The following is a 22,227-nucleotide window of genomic DNA, read 5'->3' as shown; positions in this document are numbered from 1 at the left end:
AACAGGGAGCACAGGGTGGTCTGCTTTTGCTGCCTGTGTGATTAGAATTAGTCTCACTGGGTCTAAAACCCTCTATGACAAGACTTCATGGGTGACCCTAGAGTCAAGCCAACCTGTGCTCAAACCCGAGAAGGAAAGAGAAAGCCTCTTCTGCAGGGCTGTGGGGGTCATAGTTAGCCACACATACAGCACTTGTGATGCTCTTCCTGTCACTGCCCATAGTCCCCAGACTGCAGAGGCCCCCCATTCTTGAATTCTGAGTAGCCTTTTTGGGTTCCATTCATCTTACCCAAGTAGCGAAGGATCTGGAAACATATTCCTCAGATGTCACCTGTTTTCTCAAAACAGACCTACTGTAGGAGCTCGTCTGATGGTCTCCCTGTGTCCAGGGATGAAAGCTGAAGCACATGTGCCACCTAAAGACTGGCATTTCGGGAATTTCCACAAAACCCTATTCATAACATATTTGCCCCCCAGATTTAGCAACATTCACCACATCCTGATCCTGAGGAACATGGCCCCTGTGTAGCACATGAGTCACTGTGAAGAACTCAAGTTGCTTATTGTCAACCTCTGTCATTCCTGGGGATGTCAGCTATTTTGAATTTGGCCTTTCTTAGTTATTTGAGACTCAAAAAATGGAGAATAATAACAGACACGGTAAAAGTGGTGATATTTATTTATCTCTAAGGTGGAAGCATGGCCATGTGTACACACTGTCCTCTGGGCAGCAGTGAGGTGACAGCAGAAGTACAGATGACATTTAGCATCGATTTGGAAGGTTGGGCCTCAAGAGAATGAAGCCCTAACACCCAGGGCACCCCTTGAATGTCACAAGGTTGCTTCTATCCTGAGCACCATCCTTGGGAGAGGTGAGAAATGAGTCCTGCAGCTCATTTCTGTGTTCTGTGTTGAGATGAGGAGCGCTGGTAATTTGAGTAATAGAGCCATTTGGCTCAAGGATGGGGACTGCAGGGGAAGGAGGTGCACAGCCAAGGCCTTCCACAGGTTTGCACTGAGGAGGCAGGAGTAAGCCAGTCTGTATTTTGCTGCCACCCTCTAGGTTAACAGCAGACATGTCACGGGTACATTAACTTTTATGAACTGGGGGTATTGTTGACTGTGATGAACTGATTCCAGTGAGCTTCTTGGTCGTTTGTAAATTTCTTCTCTCCTATGGGCCTTGATTTCAGAATGGTAGCATAACCACAAAAGCCATCGTGGCAAAACATCTCCGTTCTCATTGTTAGAATGGAACCAGAATTACAGTGTGCCCCCAAAACACTTGAAATGGCCAGAATTCCACCTTTAAGACTTGGTGGGGTTGGCAACTCTCCCCATGAAGAGCAGGCAGCTGGTGCGGTGCTCATAGATGAGGAATAGGAAGGGGCGGTCAACAGTGAAACGAACTTGGGTAGACAGCGGCATGAACCCCACTGTGGTCACGGCGGCAGCTTGGGTGCCCTCCTCGTTCACCGTGATGGTACCTTGGTGCTTGAACTGTTTCAGAATGGAAAGGAAAGTTGTCAGATTCTATCAGATCCCATCAGTGGGCACACAGAGGGAGGACTAGAGTATAGAGTGGAGTCTCATCTCATTCAAGGTGGAAAGACCACATATAAGGCACAAACCACAGCTGGTCAGAATGACTCTTGAAGATCTCTTTCACCTCCTGCCAGGTGTGGTAATTGTGCTCAGAGACTGTGTTATATGTATAATTGTGTGGGTTTTTTTTTAATGTTTATTTATATTGGAGAGATTGAGAGAGACAGAGTGTGAGCGGGAGAGGGGCAGAGAGAGAGGGAGACATAGAATCCGAAACAGGCATCACTGAGCTGTCAGTACAGACCCTGATACATGACTTGAACTCATGAGCTGTGAGATCATGACCTGAGCCAAAGTCGGACATTTAATCGACTGAGCCACCCAGATGCCCCTAAATAGTATGTATCTTTAAACTCCAACATTACAGTCGCTCATGGTGGTCACAATGTGAATGGTCTGCCAGCAAGAGAGCAGCTATAGACCCCCATCTCCTTTGTACACTCAAGAGTGCACTCTCAGAGGAATGGGGCCTGGATCTGCATGTTTTGGGGATTGGTTTTCTCTCTTTTTTTGTGAAGTGTCTGTGGTGGTGTTAAGTTCAGCATGCAGGTCATGCAGTGTCTCTGCATGTATTTAATGGGTCTTTCATGGTTCGGCTGGGTATAGCTATTTCACAAATTGGAGCATACACCTCCTCTCTTTCTGCTATCAGTGGGAATGGGGGCTCTCACTGTGCTCCCTAAAACAGACTACTCTGCCCACTCAGTGCCTAGCAGGCCCAGGGAGAGCAGACCTAGAACCCCTGACCTGTGCAGTCATGTGAGACAAGATGGAGGCTTGGCTGGGGGCAGATCCTGGGGACAGGTGCAGAGGGTGGACAGGGGGAGAACTTACCAGATCAATGGTGATCCTGTGGTCTGAGATTCCTGCCATATTGCTCTCTTTGTCAAATAGTGCTGTGACCCCCATTGACTTCAGTGCTTCCACCAAGTTGTAGTTCTTCTCCAGCTTGAATTTAGGCAGAAGCACCTCTCGAGTTCTGGTCAGGGAAGGAAAGGGAGCCCAGTTTTACTGAACCACGAGTTATAAAAGAACCATGTTTTTCCCTCAGATGTCCACAACCTACTTTTCTCCCAACAACCCCAGGTTGCTTTTACCACAGAATTAATGCAGCACTTCTTAAAATTCATATCCTAGTACTGTCAGTTGAGGATTTGGGAGAGACCATCCACTACAATTCCAGTTCCTTAGAATGGAAGTATGATTAGTGCTGTGCAGTCATTTCCTCGATCCTGTGGGATTCACATCCTGCCTTCCAGGCCAGCAGCAGAACAATTACTGGTTTATGGTTTGAGGGTATCTAAAATATTTCTCTTGTTTGGGTCTTTGATTTTAGGCATTTCTTATTTTTGTTAAGTAAGCATTGAATATCTGGTCAGTGTACTGAAAAAAGAAGCCTTCATTTGCCATACAGTGCTAAATGTTCTCAGTCCTTGCCTCAACACATTCAGTCCTTATGGATAAACAGAACTCTAGTGCCTATGGGGCCAAATCCGGCACATGAAGGAGATAAAGAGACATCATACATGGTCCCCCTTATTAAGAGTTTGCTTTCCTTTTGCCAAGCCAGGACTCACATGTGTAAAGCAGCAAAATTGTAAATATGGTATGGTAATGTCTGCACAACTAGAACAGATCTAAGTACTGAAGCCATCCAGCAGGAGATGGGGAGGAGGGGCATTCCTGTGGCCCAGAGGCTGCCCACAGAATGACCATGAGCATGAGCAAAGAAGTGGCATAAGCAAAGCCTGGAGGGAGCTTGAGGCTGTGGTCTGGCTGGGGTACAGTGGGGCACTTGTCAGTGGGGGTGGAAAGAGGAAGTGGGCCAGAGCAGGCAAGATGGGGGACTGTGTCTGTGGGCCTGGCCAAGAAACTGGACCACATCCCATGGGCAGGGAGCACACAGAGAGCTTATGATAAGAGGAGTCAGAGCGGGACGGTGTTTGGGAACGCTGTTTGGAAGCCAGTGCTGGGTGGCTTGAGGAGCGGGATGTGCAGGCTGGTGAGGCCTTCTTGGCTCAGGGTAGGAGGTCATGGGGAGTGAGGTTAGGAAGGAGGCAGGCACAGAGGGGACTTTTTTTTTTTTTTTTTGAGAGAGAGAGAGAGAGAGAGAGAGAGAGAGAGAGAGAGAATGCAAGCAGGCCACATGCTGAACTCAGAGCTCTATCCCACAACCCTGGGATCATGACCTGAGCCGAAATTAAGAGTCAGATGCTCAACTGACTGAGCCACCCAGGTGTCACTCATTTCTTTGTAATCTTGTCCCAAAAGGAGACGTGAACCAGATTAAAATCTTAATACAGGCCTAGCCAGTATTAAATGAAACAGAAATGCAACTTTTTTATTCTTTGGGCCATGATCCACTGATAGTCATAGTAAATATTTAAAACCTATAGTTTTATCTATAGAGTAAAAAATAATAAGAGGAAAATCATGAATGATATGTCCTTAATAGGTTGCAAGAACCACAGGATTTCCTGCTCAGGAAAAGGAGAGCACATCTTTGTTGAACACCTTGCAGGTACCAGGTGCTGTGAGGGGTGCTCAATATTACATTTCTATTTATTTCTCTCTGTGACCCTGGGAAGTCATGGAATCATGGTACCTTTATGGATGATAAAGCCAGGGCTCAAAGACACAGAGCAACTAAGTGGCAGAGCCGGGATTGTTTCCAAACTAAGTCACCTGCCCCTCACTTCTGAAACTGTCATAGGGAGGACAGATGTGTTTCTCACAGATGCTCTCTGATTGCTTCTCTCTGAGCAGGAAATTTGGGCTGAATCAACAAGGGTGGCCCAGTGCTAACGTTCTTGGTTTTCTGTGCACAGTTCCCTTCTTAAAATAACCGAAGTTCCCAGTATTCCTGGGCTCTCCCAGCCTCCTAGAGATCAACCTAAGCCTCCTAGAGATCTTCCAGCCTCCTAGAGATCAACCTAAAGTACCTGTTTGTCATGCTTTTCTGCCATCTCTCTACCACCTGTGGTGTCAGCTGTGTCTCAAGGGTCTTCATCCCAGACAGCTTGTGTGGGACCACAATTAGCATGCTGATGCCCCCCACATACTCCAGCCGCAGGATATCACAGTCCAGCTCCTGGTCATTTGCCGCCAGAAAGTTTCCCTTGGTCTGCATCATGGGAACTTTGACCACTTCTCGCTCATTCAGCCGGAAGTTGTGGTTGTGTGTCATTTCTACTGGGAATTTATTCACCCAAGATCCTATAAGTCAACAAGAATAGGGCTTTTATTAAAATGTTATTTTAGAGCAGTGGTCCACACACCTAAGTGTGCAGCAGAAACACCTGGAGGGCTTGTTCTAGGCACAGGGCCCACCACCAGAGTCTGTAGTTCTGATTTGAGCCAAGAACTTGAATTTCTAACAAGTTCCCAGGTGATGCTAATGCTCCTGGTCCAGAGACCACACTTTGAGGACCACTGTTCTAAATGATTCCAAGAAGGTCAGAATGCTAACATAATTGTAGAAAGCATGAGAATGGTAGAGAAATAGACTAGAATGAATTCTGGTGTAGATGCAGGCACTAGCTAGTTGTTTGACTCTAGCAAAATGCCTAATGTGCCTGTACCTCTACCTGTTGATCTATAAGAAGAGTAGCTTTTTGCTCATGGCAACTCTATTTTGATGGCTTTCATCCTTTCCACTCTGCAATTCCATAGGGACTAGCTGCACACCCTGATGATTCCATCAGATCTTCACATCAGATTTGGGTGTAGGGGGTACCTGTGTAGCTCAGTCAAACATCTGATTCTTGATTTCTATTCAGGTCATGGTCTCATGGTTCTTGAGATCAAGCCCCAGGTTAGGATCTTTGATAACAGCACAGAGCCTGCTAGGGATTCTTCATCTCCCTCTCAATCTGCCCTGCTTCCCTGCTTGCACACACACGCTCTCTCTCATTCTCTCTCTAAATATAAATAAACTAAAAAAAGATTCGGGTATAACACTGTGTATCCAGGAATAAGCATGCATCTATTTTAACTCTAAGGCACAAGTAGCTACTACTGGCTGCTGACTGACGATGGAGAACTGGCAGTGGGCCTGCATTCCCCTAAGCATCTCTTCTGTGTCACTTGTTCCTCCTCCTAGTAGCCATATGAGGTGCGTGCCTTTTATTATTAGTCCTGTTTTATAGATGAGGAAGCAGAGGCACAAAGAGGCTAAGTAACTTGTTCTAGGTTTCCAGCTGGTGGGTAGAACCTCTGGGATGAGAGAAGCAGGAGGTTCTTTAGGAGGAGGTTTAAACAGCCTGCCCGTGATAGGAGCTAGGTTTCCTTTTCCCTGTGTGGGCCTCTGCCCCGGGTTTCTCGGCCTCATCACTGTTGACATTTGGGAAGTTCTCTGTTGTGGGGGCTGCCCTGCCTTGTAGGGTGTTTAGCAGCATCCTTGACCTTTACCCAGGGTGCTTCCTCCTCCCCCAAGTGTGTTTCAGTCACAGATGTCACTGCCCTTGTGCTGGGATTGTCACATGTCTCCTAGAATTTTTCTGACTTCCTCTTGAGGCCCAACCTATTTTTGGGGGGTATAACATTTCTTATTAAAAATCTAATTTAGGAGCTAGTGATTAAAATTACATTTCTAGGGGTGCCTGGGTGGCTCCATTGGTTGAGTGTCCAAATCTTGATTTTGGCTCAGTTTATGATCTCACGGTCATGAGATTGAGCCCTGTGTCAGACTCCAAGCTGGGTGTGGAGCCCAAGATTCTCTCTCTCCGTCTCCCCCTTTGCCCCTCCCCTGTTCACTCGCTTGCTCTCGCGCTCGCTCTCTCTCTCTCTCACACACACACATTCTCTCTCTCTCAAAATTAAAATAAAACAAAAACATTTCTAGACCTTCCTTTCTTTTGATAAACATCCATGAAAGACTGGCTTCTACTAGCATTTCATCCCTCTGATTCCAATGCTAAATTAAGTGACCACCCAACACGAGGGGAAAAGGACGCACGTATATTGGGCACCTTTTGGCATGACACTGGTTACTGTGTGCAGCAGGTCATAAACTGTCCTAGTTATTTCTGCAGCCCATGTGGCAGGAGTGGCTTGCTGCTGTGTTTTCTGTCTATCCTGATCACCCGGCTAGCCTAATGCAGAGGCACTCGTGTCTGGGGTGCCCCACAGACCAGTAGGACTGAGGGCTTTGATGCTGCCCAAGTAACTTACACTGGCTGTTCTAAAGCCATTCCTAAACATAGGTTAGCTGCCCATAGAAGAGAATAAACATCACTAGCAATATCATACCTACTTAATATACTATATGACATTGGCATCTGCAGTTTTACTCATTCAAGTTCATTGAACTCTTGCCACATGTCACATACTGGGCTAGCACTGCATCACTGTCTCTTCCAGTCCTGCACACAGCCCTGTTAGAGTAGATGTTATCATCTCTGTGTTAAAGGTGGGAAAACTGAGTCACAGAGAAACTGAATGACTTTCCTAAGGCTACATGAATAGAGAGTGGTGAGTCCAGGGCTTACACTCCTGTTTGCTCACTTCCAAAACACATACTTATGGCCAGTAATAAAAAATATATGTGTTCATTGTATATACAGTATGTATCTACATGTCTGTCACAAGCCTGCTAGAGCCTCAGGCTTTGATCCACCTACCACGAGGCCGGCAATGTGCCTGGCATTCGGGAGGGGAGCCCCGGGGTCGGTCTGGCTTAGCCTCTATGCCCCTCCTGTGGTCTTGGTTGCTTCAGCCCTACTTTGCCCATCTGGCAGAATGCCTGCCTGACACAGCTGTGAAGAGGTCTCTGCTTACCTTCGGCAGCCCCACCACCCCAGAACGGCAGCCAAGAGAGGGCCCCTGTCCTTCACCTCCCTGGGGTGCTATAACTAGCACTGGAGCTAAGTAGCGAAGAAGTGTGGCCTCCCAGGCCTGGGGGACTGACTCTAGCTGGTGCTTGCCAGTTTTTGGTGGCAGAAAGGAAAGTGGTTGTGTGTCGCCATGAGTCATTGAGACGTGGACTCATTCCTTGTGTCTGCCCTCTGGCTCTCTAGGCTGGTAGAGTGAGGTAGAGGTTTCTTCTGGTTCAAGTCCCAGGGAAGGCACTATGAAAGAGGTCTGGATTTTACAAGTCCATTGCCAATTTGTTTCTAGGATCCCAGGGGTCCTATATGTGTAGTGATGTGGGAATGAGGAATGCCCTCCTTTATTGCCTGATGCAGAACAGTTGGTCTAGAAATAATAGTGTTATTTCCCGGCTCCCTCCTGCCCATTAGTGCACAAGTATCCCAAAAAGGAGTTGCAGTTGTTCATGTCAGTTACTCTCACTGAACTGTTTTCAGACACCTGTCTTCAGCCTCTCCTCCATATTCTTTTCTTCCAATTTAACGAAACACTAGAGATGGCCTGCCTGGGGCAACCTTGGCTCTGCCCTTTATTGAATGTGTGCCCTAGGAGCCTCATTTTGTTTCTGTATGCCTTAGTGGCTCCATCTGTAACATGAAATGCTAATAAAGTTGTGGTGGAGATTCAGTGGGCATAAAGGGCAGAGTTAGGGCTCAATGTCAGCTGCCACCATCACCTCATCGTGATCTTCCCTGTGAGCTGACCTGTGCTTGGTTTCCTGGATAAATCAGAGCTAGAATATAGTGGTTTTGTAAAAATGTTTTTATACTTTATTTATTTATTTTGAGAGAGAGAGAGCAAGCATGAATTGGAAAGGGGCAGAGAGAGAGGGGGGAGAGAGAGAATCCCAAGCAGGCTCCATGCTGTCAGCCCAGTGTGGAGCTTGAACCATGAGATCATGACCTGAGCTGAAGTCAGACACTTCACTGACTGAGCCACCCAGGCACCCCTAAAATATAGTTCTAGACGTTCAGTCCATCTGCACACCAAAAGTATGTTGCGAGTTTGTTTTTGAGAAACTTAAGCTATTTTTACCATTAAATTTTTCTTTTTTTAATGTTTATTTCTGAGAGAGAGAGAAAGACAGAGCATGAGTGGGTGGAGGGGGTAGAGAGAGAGACACACACAGAATCTGAAGCAGGCTCCAGGCTCTGAGTTGTCAGCACAGAGCGCAACTCAAGTTTCGAGCCCAGAAACCATGAGATCGTGACCTGAGCCAAAGTCACACACTTAACCAACTGAGCCACCCAGGCGCCCCAGCTATTCTTACCTTTAAAGTAGATGCAGTTTAGAATCATCATCTGAGTAGCTGGGTCTATATTCTCCAGAGCGTCTTTTATGAGACCCTTGGTGAGCTTCAGAATGTGGTTATTGGTTTTCGATATGAAGGCAGGGTCTGAGAAGTCAGCTGCCTGGGCCTCTGCAAAGTAGTACTCTTTTACTTTCCTTTTGAAGTCATCCAGGATGGGAAATTGCTTCTGGATATAAAGATCATTGACCGACCTCAGTGTGTACCCAAAATTCCTCCTGAAGAGGCGATGAGTCAGCTTACGGAAGAGATTGTGAATGGTCATGATCTCATACTTGCTGCTGGTATTGACAAAATCTTTAAAATGCAAAATCGAGTGCACTTGTTCATAGGTCTCCCCCTGCAGGCCAAAGGAAATCATACCCATGGCAGTGGAAATGCCCACTGGGGCTATGAAGATGTTGTCGGAAGAATGGGCCTGCCCCTTTAGTGCTCGGTAAAGGTTGAAAGCAAACTTTGCATTGAGGATGTTGAGACGCTGGATTCGGCTCTTGCCTTGGAAGAGCTGGAGGATGTTACCTTCGCCAGCCTCTGAATCGATTGGCAAAACCGCATCGATGATGTCAATATAATCATCATCTTCACTGAGTATCTTTTCCAGGTCCAGATAGTCCTCATCCTCCTCCCCTTCTGGGATCCAGTCGTTGGTGACCGTGTTTTCCTTGTGGAACTCAGCAGGGAGAAGAGGCATGCTCAGGTTTTTGACATTTAACTGCCCCCATTGGGGGTGTGCAGATGTAGAATCTTCCCCTCCTTTCTCAAGCTGACCAGCCAGGCTGTTGCTCCCACATATAGATGTTAGGATGAGAGAAATGATGAGGGGTTGGAATGGGCATTTCATTTTGGCAAAGCTAAAACCGGGAGAGAAAACCAACAACATGTTGAGAGGTGGCCTCATGGACTTGCTACCACACTGCTCAGATGGCAGGCCCATGGTTTTGACCCAGAAGGTGCCCTGGGAATGACAGTGCTTAACCATTTTAGGATCATGAACTTTAAGAGAAGCTGGTGAAGATAAACAGCTAACATTTTGCGTGGTTTCGTAAACCTGCCTGAAGGGTGTGTGGGCCCCTACTTGAGAACCCCATCTATAAATGTTTCCAAAACTAAAACCATATAGAATCCAGGGATTCAGCGTTCCCAAGGAGTTTCTTTTTCATTCATTCGCTAAACTTTGTCTCCTATTTCCAAACAACATATTTTAGGCACTGGAGGCACAAAGGTCTCCTCCACCAAGGGGTTCTGCCAGCCTGACAGGGAGCAGATGTGCAGGAAAGCAGGGGGCTCTCATAAAGACACTACTGGAGCACCTGGGTGGCTCAGTTGGGTAGGCGTCCGACTTCGGCTCAGATCATGATCTCACAGTTCGTGGGTTCAAGGCCCGTGTCAGGCTCTGTACTGACCGCTAGCTCAGAGCCTGGAGCCTGTCTTCAGATCCTGTGACTCGTTCTCTTTCTGACCCTCCCCTGCTCACGCTGTCTCTCTCTCTCTCAAAAATAAATAAAAACATAAAAAAAAATAAAGACACTACTAAAGCAGGTAGGGGTGCAGAGCTGGAGTGTGGCTCTGCCTCCTATGGTAGGAGCATGGTACCAGGAAAGCTCCACCAAGCTTCACCAAGAGGTGGGGCCTGAGTGGAGATGTTGAAAAATGTGTGCAGGCTAGGCTTTTCTGAAAACAGATATCCTAAAAATAATGTGAAATTTGTGTCATTATTTGGGGTTGTGCAATTTGCATAAGATTTGGAATTTGTCATAATGTAGTGATCCTCTGGATGCCTGGTGAAAGGTAGCTGGTGGTTTGTCTTTCCCCTGGAGCTTCAGAGGCTGTGAGGCTATATGGCTTACAGCACATGTGCTGTCTTCTTTGCATCTGTTACTAGGCTCCCACTGCTAGCAGGAGGAAATACTAAAACTTTCTTACTTAACTGCTTCTAGCATGGAGTTAGAAATAATCTTACCAGACTTAGAAGGTCTATGTGAGTGCAGTGTCAGACAGCTCTTGCTAAAAGGCCTTGAGAGGCAGTCCCTTTATTTAAATCAACAAGATAAGTTTTTAATACATATGCTGTGGTAAGTAAGCCTGTCTTTACCATCCCTTGTCTTGTTCCAAGGAAGGATGTGCCTTGACTTGTCAAGTCAGTTTTACCTGTCAATGGCTCTACCTTTCTCCTGTTTACTTCCTGTGTAATAATTCCATCCTGGATAGATGAGTTATTATTTGATGCTTCTATGTTTCTCTGGGACAGACAGCAGGCATTTTTAATGCTATACCATGATACGTGATTCCAGCATCACTTCTAAACAGCCCAGACAGAAGAATTGTGGCTTGTCAAGTTTAGTGTGTGTGTGTGTAACTAACTCCTGGTAGACAGATATTTGATGACCAGAATATCTGCTTCCAGTCCAAGCCAATGAAGAGTTACTGGCGTCTGTTAAATAAATATCTAGACTTGTTAGGCCTGAAAATGGGGCTAGCTATACAGATACCCCACTTGGGATGCCCTTGGTTTTGTTGATGTTGATGATGGCAGTGACTCTTGATAGAGTGTCTGCTGAATGCCAGGTGCTATGCAAGGAACCACATCTATGCCACTTAACTTCATATTTCCAGCATTTTACATCCAGGATGCTGAGCCTTATGTCACTCTGCATGGCAGTGGAACCTCCACCTGTTTGCCTGGGAACACCAGGACTGGTTTCTCTGCCCCCTAGTCTCCCTCCTTGGGTCTTCCCCTGCAGTACCGTGAAAATAATCAGCTCAAATGCTGTTGTATTCAGCACTGAGAGACTTTTGAATCACGCATTTTAGAGAGGGCAACTCACAGTTTCTGACATTGTCTTTTCCTGCCCCACACCCTCCCCCAAGCACCCAGCTGAGGCTGCTGTGCTGCACACCTATCCTGTGCACGAGGAACAACTTCTCATGTGTCTGGCTGCAGGTAGAACTGGGCCCAGTTTCCAGACAGAATTGGGTGTGGATATTGATAAGCAGTACACTGTAAAAAGTTAGAAAAGGAGAAGGAGCAACATGACAAAAGTCTCCTTGCTAGGCTGCACTTAAAAGGATCCTTCTCAGATAAAAACAAGGTTAAAAACAACAACAGTGACGTGAATGAATAAGAGTTCAGGAAAAGGAGCCTGAGATCAGATAAGGAGGCAGAGGTGAAGACGTTCATGTTTTTTTCATATAGTGTATTTGGAAGCTTCTTATACCCGTTCCTGCATTATATGATGAAAAGCCAAAAATAGTGTTCATTATTCCCTTATCAGAGGAAGGAGAAAAGCTCTTTGATATTGTTTATGGATTAAAATTAAGGATCTAAGGGGCACCTGGCTGGCTTAGTCGGTTAGGTATCCAGCTTCGGCTTAGCTCATGATCTCGCGGTTTCTGGGTTCAAGCCCCGCTTCGGGCTCTATGCTGCCAACTCAGAGCCTGGAGCCTGCTTCAGGTTCTGTGTTTCCCTCTCTCTCTGCCCCTCCCCCACTTGTACTCTGTCTTTCCCTCTCTCTCAAAAGTAAATAAATATTTAAAAACACTTTTAAAATTAAGGCTCTAAAAGGCCCATCTTCCTGTCATTTTGCCATTTAATATTATGAGTTATATAAGGCACTTTAAAACTATCACTAGGTTGTGTTTAAATCCAAATGACTCTCTTTGAAGGAAGCAGTATTTTTTTAAAGGCAAATCAGGGGCGCCTGGGTGGCTCAGTCGGTTAAGTCTCTGGCTTCGGCTCAGGTCAGATCTCACGTTCGTGGGTTCGAGCCCCGCGTCAGGCTCTGTGCTGACAGCTAGCTCAGAGCCTGGAGCCTGCTTCCGGTTCTGTGTCTCCTTCTCTCTCTGCCCCTCCCCCTCTCATGCTTTGTCTCTCTCTGTATCAAAAATAAATAAAACATTAAAAAAAAATTTTAAAGGCAAATCATTCAAAAGTTTGCTTTTCTGGGAACTTTACATGGTGCTTTCTCATGCCAATTGTACAGAGCAGGTTTGGCCTGTTTGGTCACACATCAGAGCAGAACGTCTGGACGCTCTAGTCCCTCCCGGTATGTTTTCAGGCTCCAAGAGGGCAGATGTTTTGGGAGAGAAGTAAGTGCCTGAAGTTTTAAAAACCTTTCATTTTGAAATAACAGTTGCTTTATGGCTCTCTCTCTCCATGTATACACGTGTGTGTGGGTGTGGGTGTGTACACACAGACACATGTATACTCTTTTTATTTCTGAACCCTCTGATAGTAGGTCACTTGTAGTGTGTCCCTCTCACTATTATTTCTAGTTATTTCATGGAAAAGTGCCTAAGGACAAGGATATTTTCATGCACCATCATAGTACAGTTATCCACTTAAAATAATTTAACATAGGGACCATATTTTCCTATATTCTAGTTCCTGTTATAATAGGCAGACTAAGAAATAAAAACATTTTTCCACTTTTAAGACAGTGTAGAAAGCTTTTGAATTTGTAGTTTGATAGAAAAATACACCCGTTACCCATCTCTAACCACCTCAAATAAGAATTTATAATCGGCAGAAATGTCAGAAACCAAACTCACCTCTGTGCTTCTGAGAAGTGGTGTTGCAGAGATGAAATGAGCCAAGGTCACCAGCAGGGTTTCAATGTGAACTTTGATGCTGGGCTGGTGTTGGGTATTTTCCAAAGTAAATATGTCCCAAATCAAACACCATTCAACTAGCTTTGTCAGCACAAACCCCCTCAGCTGTGTCTTTGATCTCTGCTGAGCAACTTCTGACTCCTCTGCCCCAGTTCTGTTACAGCTGGTGTTTTGAAGGCCTGACTTGTCCCTGTGTCAACGTGCTTGCAGGCACAGTCCTTGCTGAAGCCAGCACGTAATCGAGATGCTCTTCAGAGCTCCGGGGGCTTGGTTACACTGGGGGTAGCTGTAATGCTCCCCAGAAAGCAGAGGCCCACTGTCTGCCCTCCAGCTTTGAATTCTCCCGTAAGGATGATCTCCATGTGTGACCTGGCCCTGGTCTCCAGGGCTAATGCGGCTGCTAGGCACAGGTCCCTATGCTTCTACTAGTGTGTCCCTCTGTGAAAAGTGAAGGTGGGGAATGAGTTTAGTGATTTATAACATAAGGAGACCTTGGCACAGAACTTTCTTCAGTCAGGGTTCACTCACTGTGTTCTGTGCCAGGCTTGCAGCCCAGCTCCCTTGTCTGTTGCAGAACAGATAGGCTATTACCAATCAGTGCATCCCAAACTTCGGGTCCTAGGCATTCACAGGGATCTGTGGGGCTAGGATCACTCTTTAAAATTAGTTTAAAATTTTGTAATCTAAAACATCATTGGGGTACCTGGGTGGCTTACTTGTTTGAGCGTCTGACTCTTGGTTTTGGCTCAGGACATGATCCCAGGATTGTGGGATTGAGCGCTGCTCGGGCTCCATGCTGAGTGTGGAGCTTGCTTAAGATTCTCATTCATTCATTCATTCATTCATTCTCTGTCTCCCTCTCTCTCCCCCCTTCCCCCTCCTCCTCTCTCTCCCTCCCCCTCTCTCCCTTTTTCCCCCTACCCACCTCTCCTTTTCCCTCTTTCTCTCTCTCACAAAATAAATAAATAAGATGTTATTATAGGAATGTTCTAGATTGCCTGGAAAACCAACTTGTCACAGGGTGTTGCTCCCTGATTTTGGTACCCAAGAGTGTGTTTGTCCAGAGACCCTCTGAAGTGAGAACATACTGGGGACTCTGTAGGTGCTGAAAGGAGCCTGTAGGTGGGCGTTTTTATGTTGCTCATTTTGAGAAATTTCTGGCACGTAAAGGGCTGTCCATTGTGCTCAAGAGCTGCAAGAGTGGCTGGATTTGGGTCTAGGTTAGCACTCAGTAGCTTTGCTCACACATTGCTTTCTCAGTATCTTCATCGTTCCTACTCAGTACTGGGACTTCAGTATGGGCGCCATCGCATTGGCTCGGAGAGTCCGTTACCTGTCTGGACTCTTCAAGGATCTAATAATCTGCTCCAGGCCAGCTCCCTCCACCCCCGCTAAGCTTGGCCCCTGTTGGAGCCTTGGCACTGGCTGTTTTTTCTGTGTGGAAGTCTTCTCTCTGGACTACCACATGGCTGCTGTGCTCCCACCATCTGCTCTGGGCTACACCGAGGCTGCGCTGGCTGCTCTGGCAAGAACCCCACCTCCTGCCCTCTGCGTTCTCCTCTCTATTGTGAGGACAGTAGTGATACTTGCTGCATAAGGTTGTTGGGAAAATTAAATGAGGTAATAAGACAACGGGTTGAAAGCACAGAGAGCGGCACCTAGCACTCAGTAAATGCTCAGTAAATGTGAGCTATTGTCACTTTCACCATACATAGTTTATTTATAGGAAAGATCTGAAAGGAGATGCAGCCAACTTTTAACATTGGAAATGGAAGGCAGGTAGAAAGTGTTCATTTTTATACCACCCTGAACACGCCCGGCCTCGTCTGAAAGTGTTCGTTTTTTACTCTATGTACTTCTTTGTTGAAATTTCTTTTCTATGAGTTTCTATTGCTTAGGTTATTTTAAACTAACCAATAATGTATTTTTTTAAATTTTTTTATGTTTATTTAATTTTAAGTGAGAGAGACAGAACGTGAACAGGGGAGGAGCAGAGAGAGAGGGAAACACAGAATCTGAAGCAGGCTCCAGGCTCTGAGCTGTCAGCACAGAGCCTGATGCAGGGCTCGAACTCACAAACCACAAGATCATAACCTGAGCTAAAGTCGGACACTTAACCAACTGAGCCACTCAAGCACCTCTATTATTATTACTTTTATTTTTGAGAGAGATAGTGCAAGTGAGTGAGGGGCAGAGAGAGAGAGAGAATCCTGAGACAGGGCTTAAACTCACAAACCTCGAGACCATGACCTGAGCCAAATTCGGATGCTTAATCAGCTGAGCCACACAGGTGCCCCTTACATATCTAGGTTTCTGATCATGTAGCCCACTGTTGACAGCCCTTCTTGACAATTCTGACAGTTTTGGATCTAGTCCCCATTAGAGGTACATAGTTTTGGCCCCCACTAGAAATCAGTACCTTTTGTCACACATGCTCCATTGTTCCAGTTCCAGTTGCCTTATGGTTAGATATGTTTTACAGCTTTTTATGTTAAACTATTTTTTTAAGTTTATTTTATTTATTATGGGGGGGTGAAAGCAGGAGAGGGGCAGAGTGAGAGGGAGAGAGAGAATCCCAAGCAGGCTCCACACTGTTAGCACAGAGCCCAGTGCAGGGCTCAAACTCACAAACCCATGAGATCATGACCTGAGCTGAAATTAAGAGTTGGACGCTTAACCAACTGAGCCACCCAGGTGTCCCACCAACTTTTTATTATGAAATTTAAAAATATACAGAGCACTGAGGCATTTGGGTGGCTCAGTTGGTTAAGCGTCCGGCTTCGTCTCAGGTCATCATCTCATGGTTCGTGGGTTCAAGCCCTGTGTCGGGCTCTGTGCTGACAGCTAGCTCAGAGCCTGGAGCCTGCTTCAGATTCTGTGTCTTCCTCTCTCTCTGACCCTCCCCTGCTCACACTGTCCCTCTCTGCCTCTCAAAAATAAATTTTAAAAAAAGCATTAAAAAAAAGTATATACCAAGCACTTAGAAGAATTGAATAATTGACATCCATATACCAGCCTCCTGGATAAAACAGTTACTGTTTTGCTATTTGTGTGCCTGCGCCCTGAGGGTATCTCCTGAGGTATTTGAAGGTGAGTTGTAGAGAAGGTCACAACACTTCAGCCCTGGGCGCTGAAGAGACTGTCTTTTAAATAGAAGGATCTCTGCCCTACTCTGCCCCACTCTCTTATATCAGACATCCAGTCCCAGTTAGGTTTCTCCATGACCTCTTTCATAGTTTTTTATTTATTATTATTTTTTTTTATAGCTTTTAAAAATCCAGGATCCAGAGGTGCCTGGGTGACTTAGTCAGTTAAGCATCCCAACTTTTTTTTTTTTAAGTTTTATCTATTTTGAGAGAGAGAACATGAACAGGGGCAGGGATGGGGTGAGAGAGAGAGAGAGAGAGAGAGAGAGAGAGAATCCTAAACAGGCTCTGTGCTGACAGTCTCCAGCTCAGGGCTTGAACCCAAGAACTGTGAAGTAATGAACTGAGATCAAGAGCTAGACACTTAACCAACTAGGCTACCCAGGTGCCCTTATTTATTTTTCTGTTCTAACAAATCTTACAACATTTTTGTGCCTAACTTAGATTTTTTTTTTGATAGATTGCTATAGAGGGGATTTTAGGTGAAGTTATGGGATTATTTAGAATTTTTTATTCATTTTACCAAATTGCTTTCCAGGAAATAGTGTACCAGTTTATAGTCCCTACCAGTCATGTGTTCAGGTGCCTATCTCTCTATGATCTCTCACCCCTACCAGCGACGTGTGTCCCACACCCGTGACCCTGGCCCATACTTGGCACTCATGAATGTTTGAGTTGCAGAGACCCCTCGTTGTAGGTTGATTATCACGGTAGGAGGCTTGATGTCCTCTGGGGCTTCTGTGAGGGCCAATTTGTCCAATAGGTGAGGTGTTATGTGCAAATCTAACATTTTTACAAAGCCTACAAGCTACTCCCTGCTTTATACTGGGCGGGACACCACCTGGAGCAAGGATGCAGGGACTTCAGCCTCTCACTCCTGCGCCTAAGCAACTCTGCCTGTACCTGTTTTACATATTGGGATTCTACCCAAGATTATTGTTTGAAAAAGTTGTGCTGCCAGAAAAGATCTGAAAACCACTTTTCTTCAATCCACACGATTCCTCATGATCACAACATCTCTTCAGTCACAACTGTTCACCTGAGCTCCAGCCTCCCCAAGCCTTTCATGCCCTCCCCAGGCCCAGGCTTTGGGTGTGAAGCTCCTATGGCTGGACGCGCTGCTTTCTCTTCTCTGCCTGGCCAAGAGTTCCTTGCACAGGAACATTGAGACCCATGACACCTTCTCCAGGATCTCTGCCACACTGTGATTATTTCTTCACCTGCCTCCAAACTAAACAGCAAGGTCTCTGCAGGAATGGGGCTTTTCACCTCCCAGACATGGTGCCTCGTGCACATTAGCTATTCAATAAATGTTTGCTGAATGGGTGAATATTTAAAGGTGAACTGATCAAGAGGGGTTGGTCACTGCTCAGTGTGTCTTTTCCTACCCAAAATGACTAATAGATTCTTGGAGAATTAATCTGGTTGATTTTCATATCTGTAGGTTTTAGGGCTTATGAGCAAATAACTTCTTTTTCTCCCTCTGTCCTTGGCATATCAGCTCACCCGAAGGTTGCCTCCCATCAAAGAAGCTAAGCCTCGGTTGCAGAAGCTCTTCCGGGACTTCTGGCTCTATTCCGTGCTGATGGGATTCGCAGTGGAGGGGTCAGGTAGGGGGATACTTGCTCTTCTGAAGAAAAAAAGAGTGCAAAGTGAAAACAAAGGTGAGGTAGGACTCTACCTAATTATGAATGTGTATGCATTCAAAATTAGTGTAAATTCAGCTGCTGCTTCCTACAAGTATGTATGCAAATGTTATACTTCCCAGATATAGTTTAGGATTCTGAGAATACTATCTGTATATCTTAGGAAAATACCTTTCCAAGTTAGGAAACAGACTCATTTCTGTGCCCTTTTTTGGGGATAATTGGCTCAAGTAAAGGACTCACAACTCTAGAAATGGTCAGCATCAACTGCCCTGCAGTGATTCTTGAGCAAGTTGGTGGTCTCACTCATGTGCACTTTCTTGCAGGACTCTGGCCAGAAGAGTGGTACGAGGGGGTCTGTGAAATAGCCACCAAGTCACCCCTGCTCACGTTTCCCAGCAAAGAACCACTGCGTTCCGTCCTCCAGTATAATTCGGCCATGAAAAACGACACAGTCACCCCTGTAAGGATTCTCAACCTGCCAAGGATAGGTGATGCTGGGCAGGGATTTTGCTAAGCATTCTTGAATGATGGGCAGCTCCTTTCTTTGTCCTTGTTATCACATGTTATCCACCTCTCCTGGAGGAGGGATGCCTTCCCCTCCAGGTGCCTGTGTGAGCCCTTGAGCCTTTTATTCCCCTCCTAGGCCGAACTGAGTGAGCTCCGCAGCACCATCATCAACCTGCTGGACCCTCCCCCCGAAGTGTCCGCCCTCATCAACAAGCTGGACTTTGCCATGTCCACCTATCTCCTGTCTGTTTATCGGCTGGAATATATGAGGTATACAGGCCTTCACCTCCCAGCACAGCCCCTGGACCTAATTTTTATATGTTTGTGCCTTTTGGGGGCAGGACTCTTCACTTCCTCCCAAGACATGTAAGCTTTCTTAAAAAGCAAAAAACAGAGGGATTCACTTTCAAATGTCCCCTCTCTGTAAAGAGAGCTTTCCTACTGTTCTTACTTTCTAGTCTTACACTCTAATAAACTTTTGCCTGCTACTCAGAAGGGGAAAAAAAGCAAAAAACAAAAACACCCTCTGCTTTTCTTGTGTGCTCCTCCCTTCTGAGCACCAAACACCACATCTTATATCTCTCTCACTATCCGCTCCTTATAAGGGATAGGCTTCTGAGCAGTCACTATGGATATTGCCAACTCAGTCCACTTGATTGCACAAGAGCCCCTGTTAGGAACCAGCCCTCACTGAGAATGTTCTAAGACATTTACTGAGTGAGTTTCCAGGACTGCAGTTGAGTACAAAGAGCATATTGGAAATGGGAAGGGAAACAGTCCCAAAACAGTCCCACAGATAGCTGGATACTCAGGATACATAGGTAACCACAGCAGACCTAACAACTATAATAATTATCACCATAACAACACCATTATTAACATGGATTGAGTGCTTATGCCATGTCAGGCACTGTGCTAAGTACCTGTGTTGATACTTACCTCACAGGCTCCAACAAGCCTGTGAGGTAAGTATTATTACATTTTACAGATAAGGAAACTGAGACACTGAGCAGTTAAGTACATTATCCAAGGTAATAATCCCTGATTTGGATTGAGATCCAAGTCATCTGTTATGCACTATGCCATGCTGTCTCTCGTAAATGAAGGCTGGAAGAACCAGCTATGATGCTCAGAAGCTGCCTGTGTGGATGGTACAGACTCACTATGGTAAGCCCTGAGGCACCATGGGACTGCAACTGAATACACTAGCTACAGAAAGATGCGTCCCTGTCATCAAAAAAGGTCAGGTTACATATAACCTGTTTGTTGAAGTCACAAGATAGGTGCAATAAGTTATAGAATAAACTTTACCAAATGGTTTGAAAAATGAAGTGTTAGTTCTTAAAGGGGGGAATGTTTGGGAAATGCCACTATTTAAACCTTTGTGTGGTGCCATGAAAGCCTCTGGTAAAAGAACTCTTACTAGGAAGCTGAACATATAAAATAGATTAAGTCTGGTTTGGCAAGTGGGAATGAGCCCCTACTTTCCAGCTCTGTCATCTCCCAGCCTCTTGGTAGCCTGAGGGTGCCACATCAGAGCAGAATTTGAAAACTGGTGACCCATTTTCCCCCACAGTCCTGCAGAGCTAAGGAGCTTTTGACCTTCTTTTCTTTGTTCATTAGAGGTTTTTTTTTTAATAAAAGTAATAGAACATTACACATAAGCTTGGAAATAAGTGGAAAGGAAATACTACTAATCTCACCACCATTCCGCATAGCATCTTACTTGTCCTTTTTATTATAAAGAATATATTTTCAACGAGAAACCCAACCAAAACAAAACAAACCAACAGATCAAAAGCGTGGTTTGCTCCTAGGTCGAATGGCTACAAGAGAGGTCTCTCAGCCTCATGTGCCACCAGCAAGGCTGTCTCTTGCTTTCGCACAAGTGTGCCCATGAATAGAGTTCTCAGGTTCTCAGGACAGGCTATTGAGTGGGCTGCTAGAGCAGGACCCTAAGGGGATGGCCCCTAGGCAGCTCCCAAGAACCCAACTCCCGCTCCATGTTGCCAGCCAGGCCCCTGCAAGCACTATTAGCACAGAGAAGCAACCCTGAAGCCTTCTTTCAAGAACACGGCTCAAACTCTCAGCCACTGGTTATTAGGAGAGTGTTAAAACAGCAAGGTGGACAGTGTGAGAAATTACATAAAAGCTATGTAAACATGAGCCCTTGAGAATGCATGCACTTAAAGCCACCCAGCCTGCCCTGCTGCAGTTTGACTCACAGAAAGTTGGTGTAGACGCCCACGGACAGATTCTGCCAAGCGCTTGCCTGTGTGCACATGTGCTGCACTGTCCTAGTGGAGCCCCGCAAACTAATGGCCCTTCACAGGGACCATGGTTTAAGTGCATACATTCCCTTTTCTTCCTTTGCCCTAAAGTTAAAGATTTTTTTCTATGAAAATAAAAATGGTGCATAAACCAAAAAAGAGAAGGAAAACATTGAGATGGTACAGAAGATGCTCAAGATGAAAAATACAAGTCTCACTTTCCTGGCCTCGAATTCAGAGATGCCCACTGTTGATAGTTTTACTTTCGTTTCTAGACATTATAAATACAAACATAAATATCCTACACATAGAAGGCACAGGGAGGCCTTTCAGAAACTTAATTGCTGACATTATGCTGTATCCATTGCCTCCACACCTTGCTTTCTCATGTGATAGTGCATCTTGGACGTTTTTCTGGAGCTGCCTTCTATTTTGGTGGCTGCATGTTGTACCACTGAATGGGTGTACTTTGGTGTAACTTACCTGTCTCCTACTGATGGATGTTCAGCCAGCACTGCTGTGCACGTGACCGTTAAGACATATCACTGGTGGTGGGTTGCTGGGTGAACAGTGTGGGAGTGTTATGACAGATGGGGGATATTGTCCTCCAGAAAGTCCCTGTGAGTCTGTGACACTAAGTCATGTAGGTTATTGGTTCCTCACAGCCTTAGTAGTTCTGGGCAGTACCAAACCTGTGATAGGGAGAGCATGGATTTTTCAAAATTTACCCAAAACTGTTCTCCTTGCTAGGGTACTGCGTTCAACAGATCCTGATCGCTTCCAGGTAATGTTCTGCTACTTTGAAGATAAAGCTATTCAGAAAGACAAATCTGGTAAGTTTATTATTGTGGTACTTTAATGATGAATTGAGCTTTAATAGTATAAAAAGGAATACTACTCCCAGTTTTCTGTCTACATGAAGAAAATAGTTTTATGAAGTTACATACTGCATTGGAAAGATCAATATAAAACATAGAACCTTAGAGGTATATTCCACACCACTGACTCGTGGCAGACAGCCTCTTTTCTGCTGTCCTGCCCACCACTCTATTGCAGTGTATTCACTAAATTTCTATTGCCTTTAAATTTCTATTGCCACATTGGACTCTGTGCTGACAGCTCAGAGCCTGGAGCCTGCTTCAGATTCTGTGTCTCCCTCTCTCTCTGCCCCTCCTCCCCCTCTTTCTCTCTCTCAAAGATAAATAAACGTTAAAAAATATAGGGGCAACTGGGTGGCTCAGGTGGTTGGGCGTCCAACTTCGGCT

The 22,227-nt window shown here is 45.6% G+C and overlaps 2 protein-coding genes across 4 annotated transcripts in view; one reads left to right on the top strand and one right to left on the bottom strand.

Moving 5' to 3' along the window:
* PI4KA (phosphatidylinositol 4-kinase alpha) overlaps nt 1-22,227 on the top strand; it is a 104,481-nt gene that overhangs the window by 50,329 nt on the left and 31,925 nt on the right. For all 3 annotated transcript variants that reach the window (XR_003902916.1, XM_029922963.1, XM_029922962.1), the window contains 4 exons: nt 18,038-18,146; nt 18,509-18,645; nt 18,829-18,962; nt 21,713-21,795. Coding sequence is in view for 2 of the 3 variants with exons in the window: in XM_029922963.1 (XP_029778823.1) it covers nt 18,038-18,146; nt 18,509-18,645; nt 18,829-18,962; nt 21,713-21,795 (463 nt within the window). In the remaining variant the exon portion in view is untranslated. The remainder of the gene's footprint in view (nt 1-18,037; nt 18,147-18,508; nt 18,646-18,828; nt 18,963-21,712; nt 21,796-22,227) is intronic.
* Nucleotides 657-13,347, bottom strand: SERPIND1 (serpin family D member 1). The gene is made up of 5 exons (XM_029922965.1): nt 13,331-13,347; nt 8,744-9,633; nt 4,548-4,821; nt 2,440-2,584; nt 657-1,500 (listed from the first exon to the last, which is right to left on the bottom strand). Exons 2-5 carry the CDS (start codon nt 9,621-9,623, stop codon nt 1,309-1,311), a joined length of 1,491 nt encoding a protein of 496 aa, XP_029778825.1. The 5' UTR covers nt 9,624-9,633; nt 13,331-13,347; the 3' UTR covers nt 657-1,308.

This window comes from Suricata suricatta, chromosome 14, assembly GCF_006229205.1.
Source record: "Suricata suricatta isolate VVHF042 chromosome 14, meerkat_22Aug2017_6uvM2_HiC, whole genome shotgun sequence".
NCBI lineage: Eukaryota > Metazoa > Chordata > Mammalia > Carnivora > Herpestidae > Suricata > Suricata suricatta.
This window is presented reverse-complemented; position numbering and strand designations above follow the sequence as displayed.

Excerpts from the sequence above, each read along its gene's own strand:
- SERPIND1 (XM_029922965.1), bottom strand. The coding sequence starts at position 9,623 with ATGAAATGCCCATTCCAACCCCTCATCATTTCTCTCATCCTAACATCT. Across the intron at positions 4,822-8,743 it reads AAACTGCATCTACTTTAAAG|GATCTTGGGTGAATAAATTC; the intron begins GTAAGAATAGCT and ends GTTGACTTATAG. Across the intron at positions 2,585-4,547 it reads CAGAAAAGCATGACAAACAG|AACTCGAGAGGTGCTTCTGC; the intron begins GTACTTTAGGTT and ends TTCCCTGACCAG.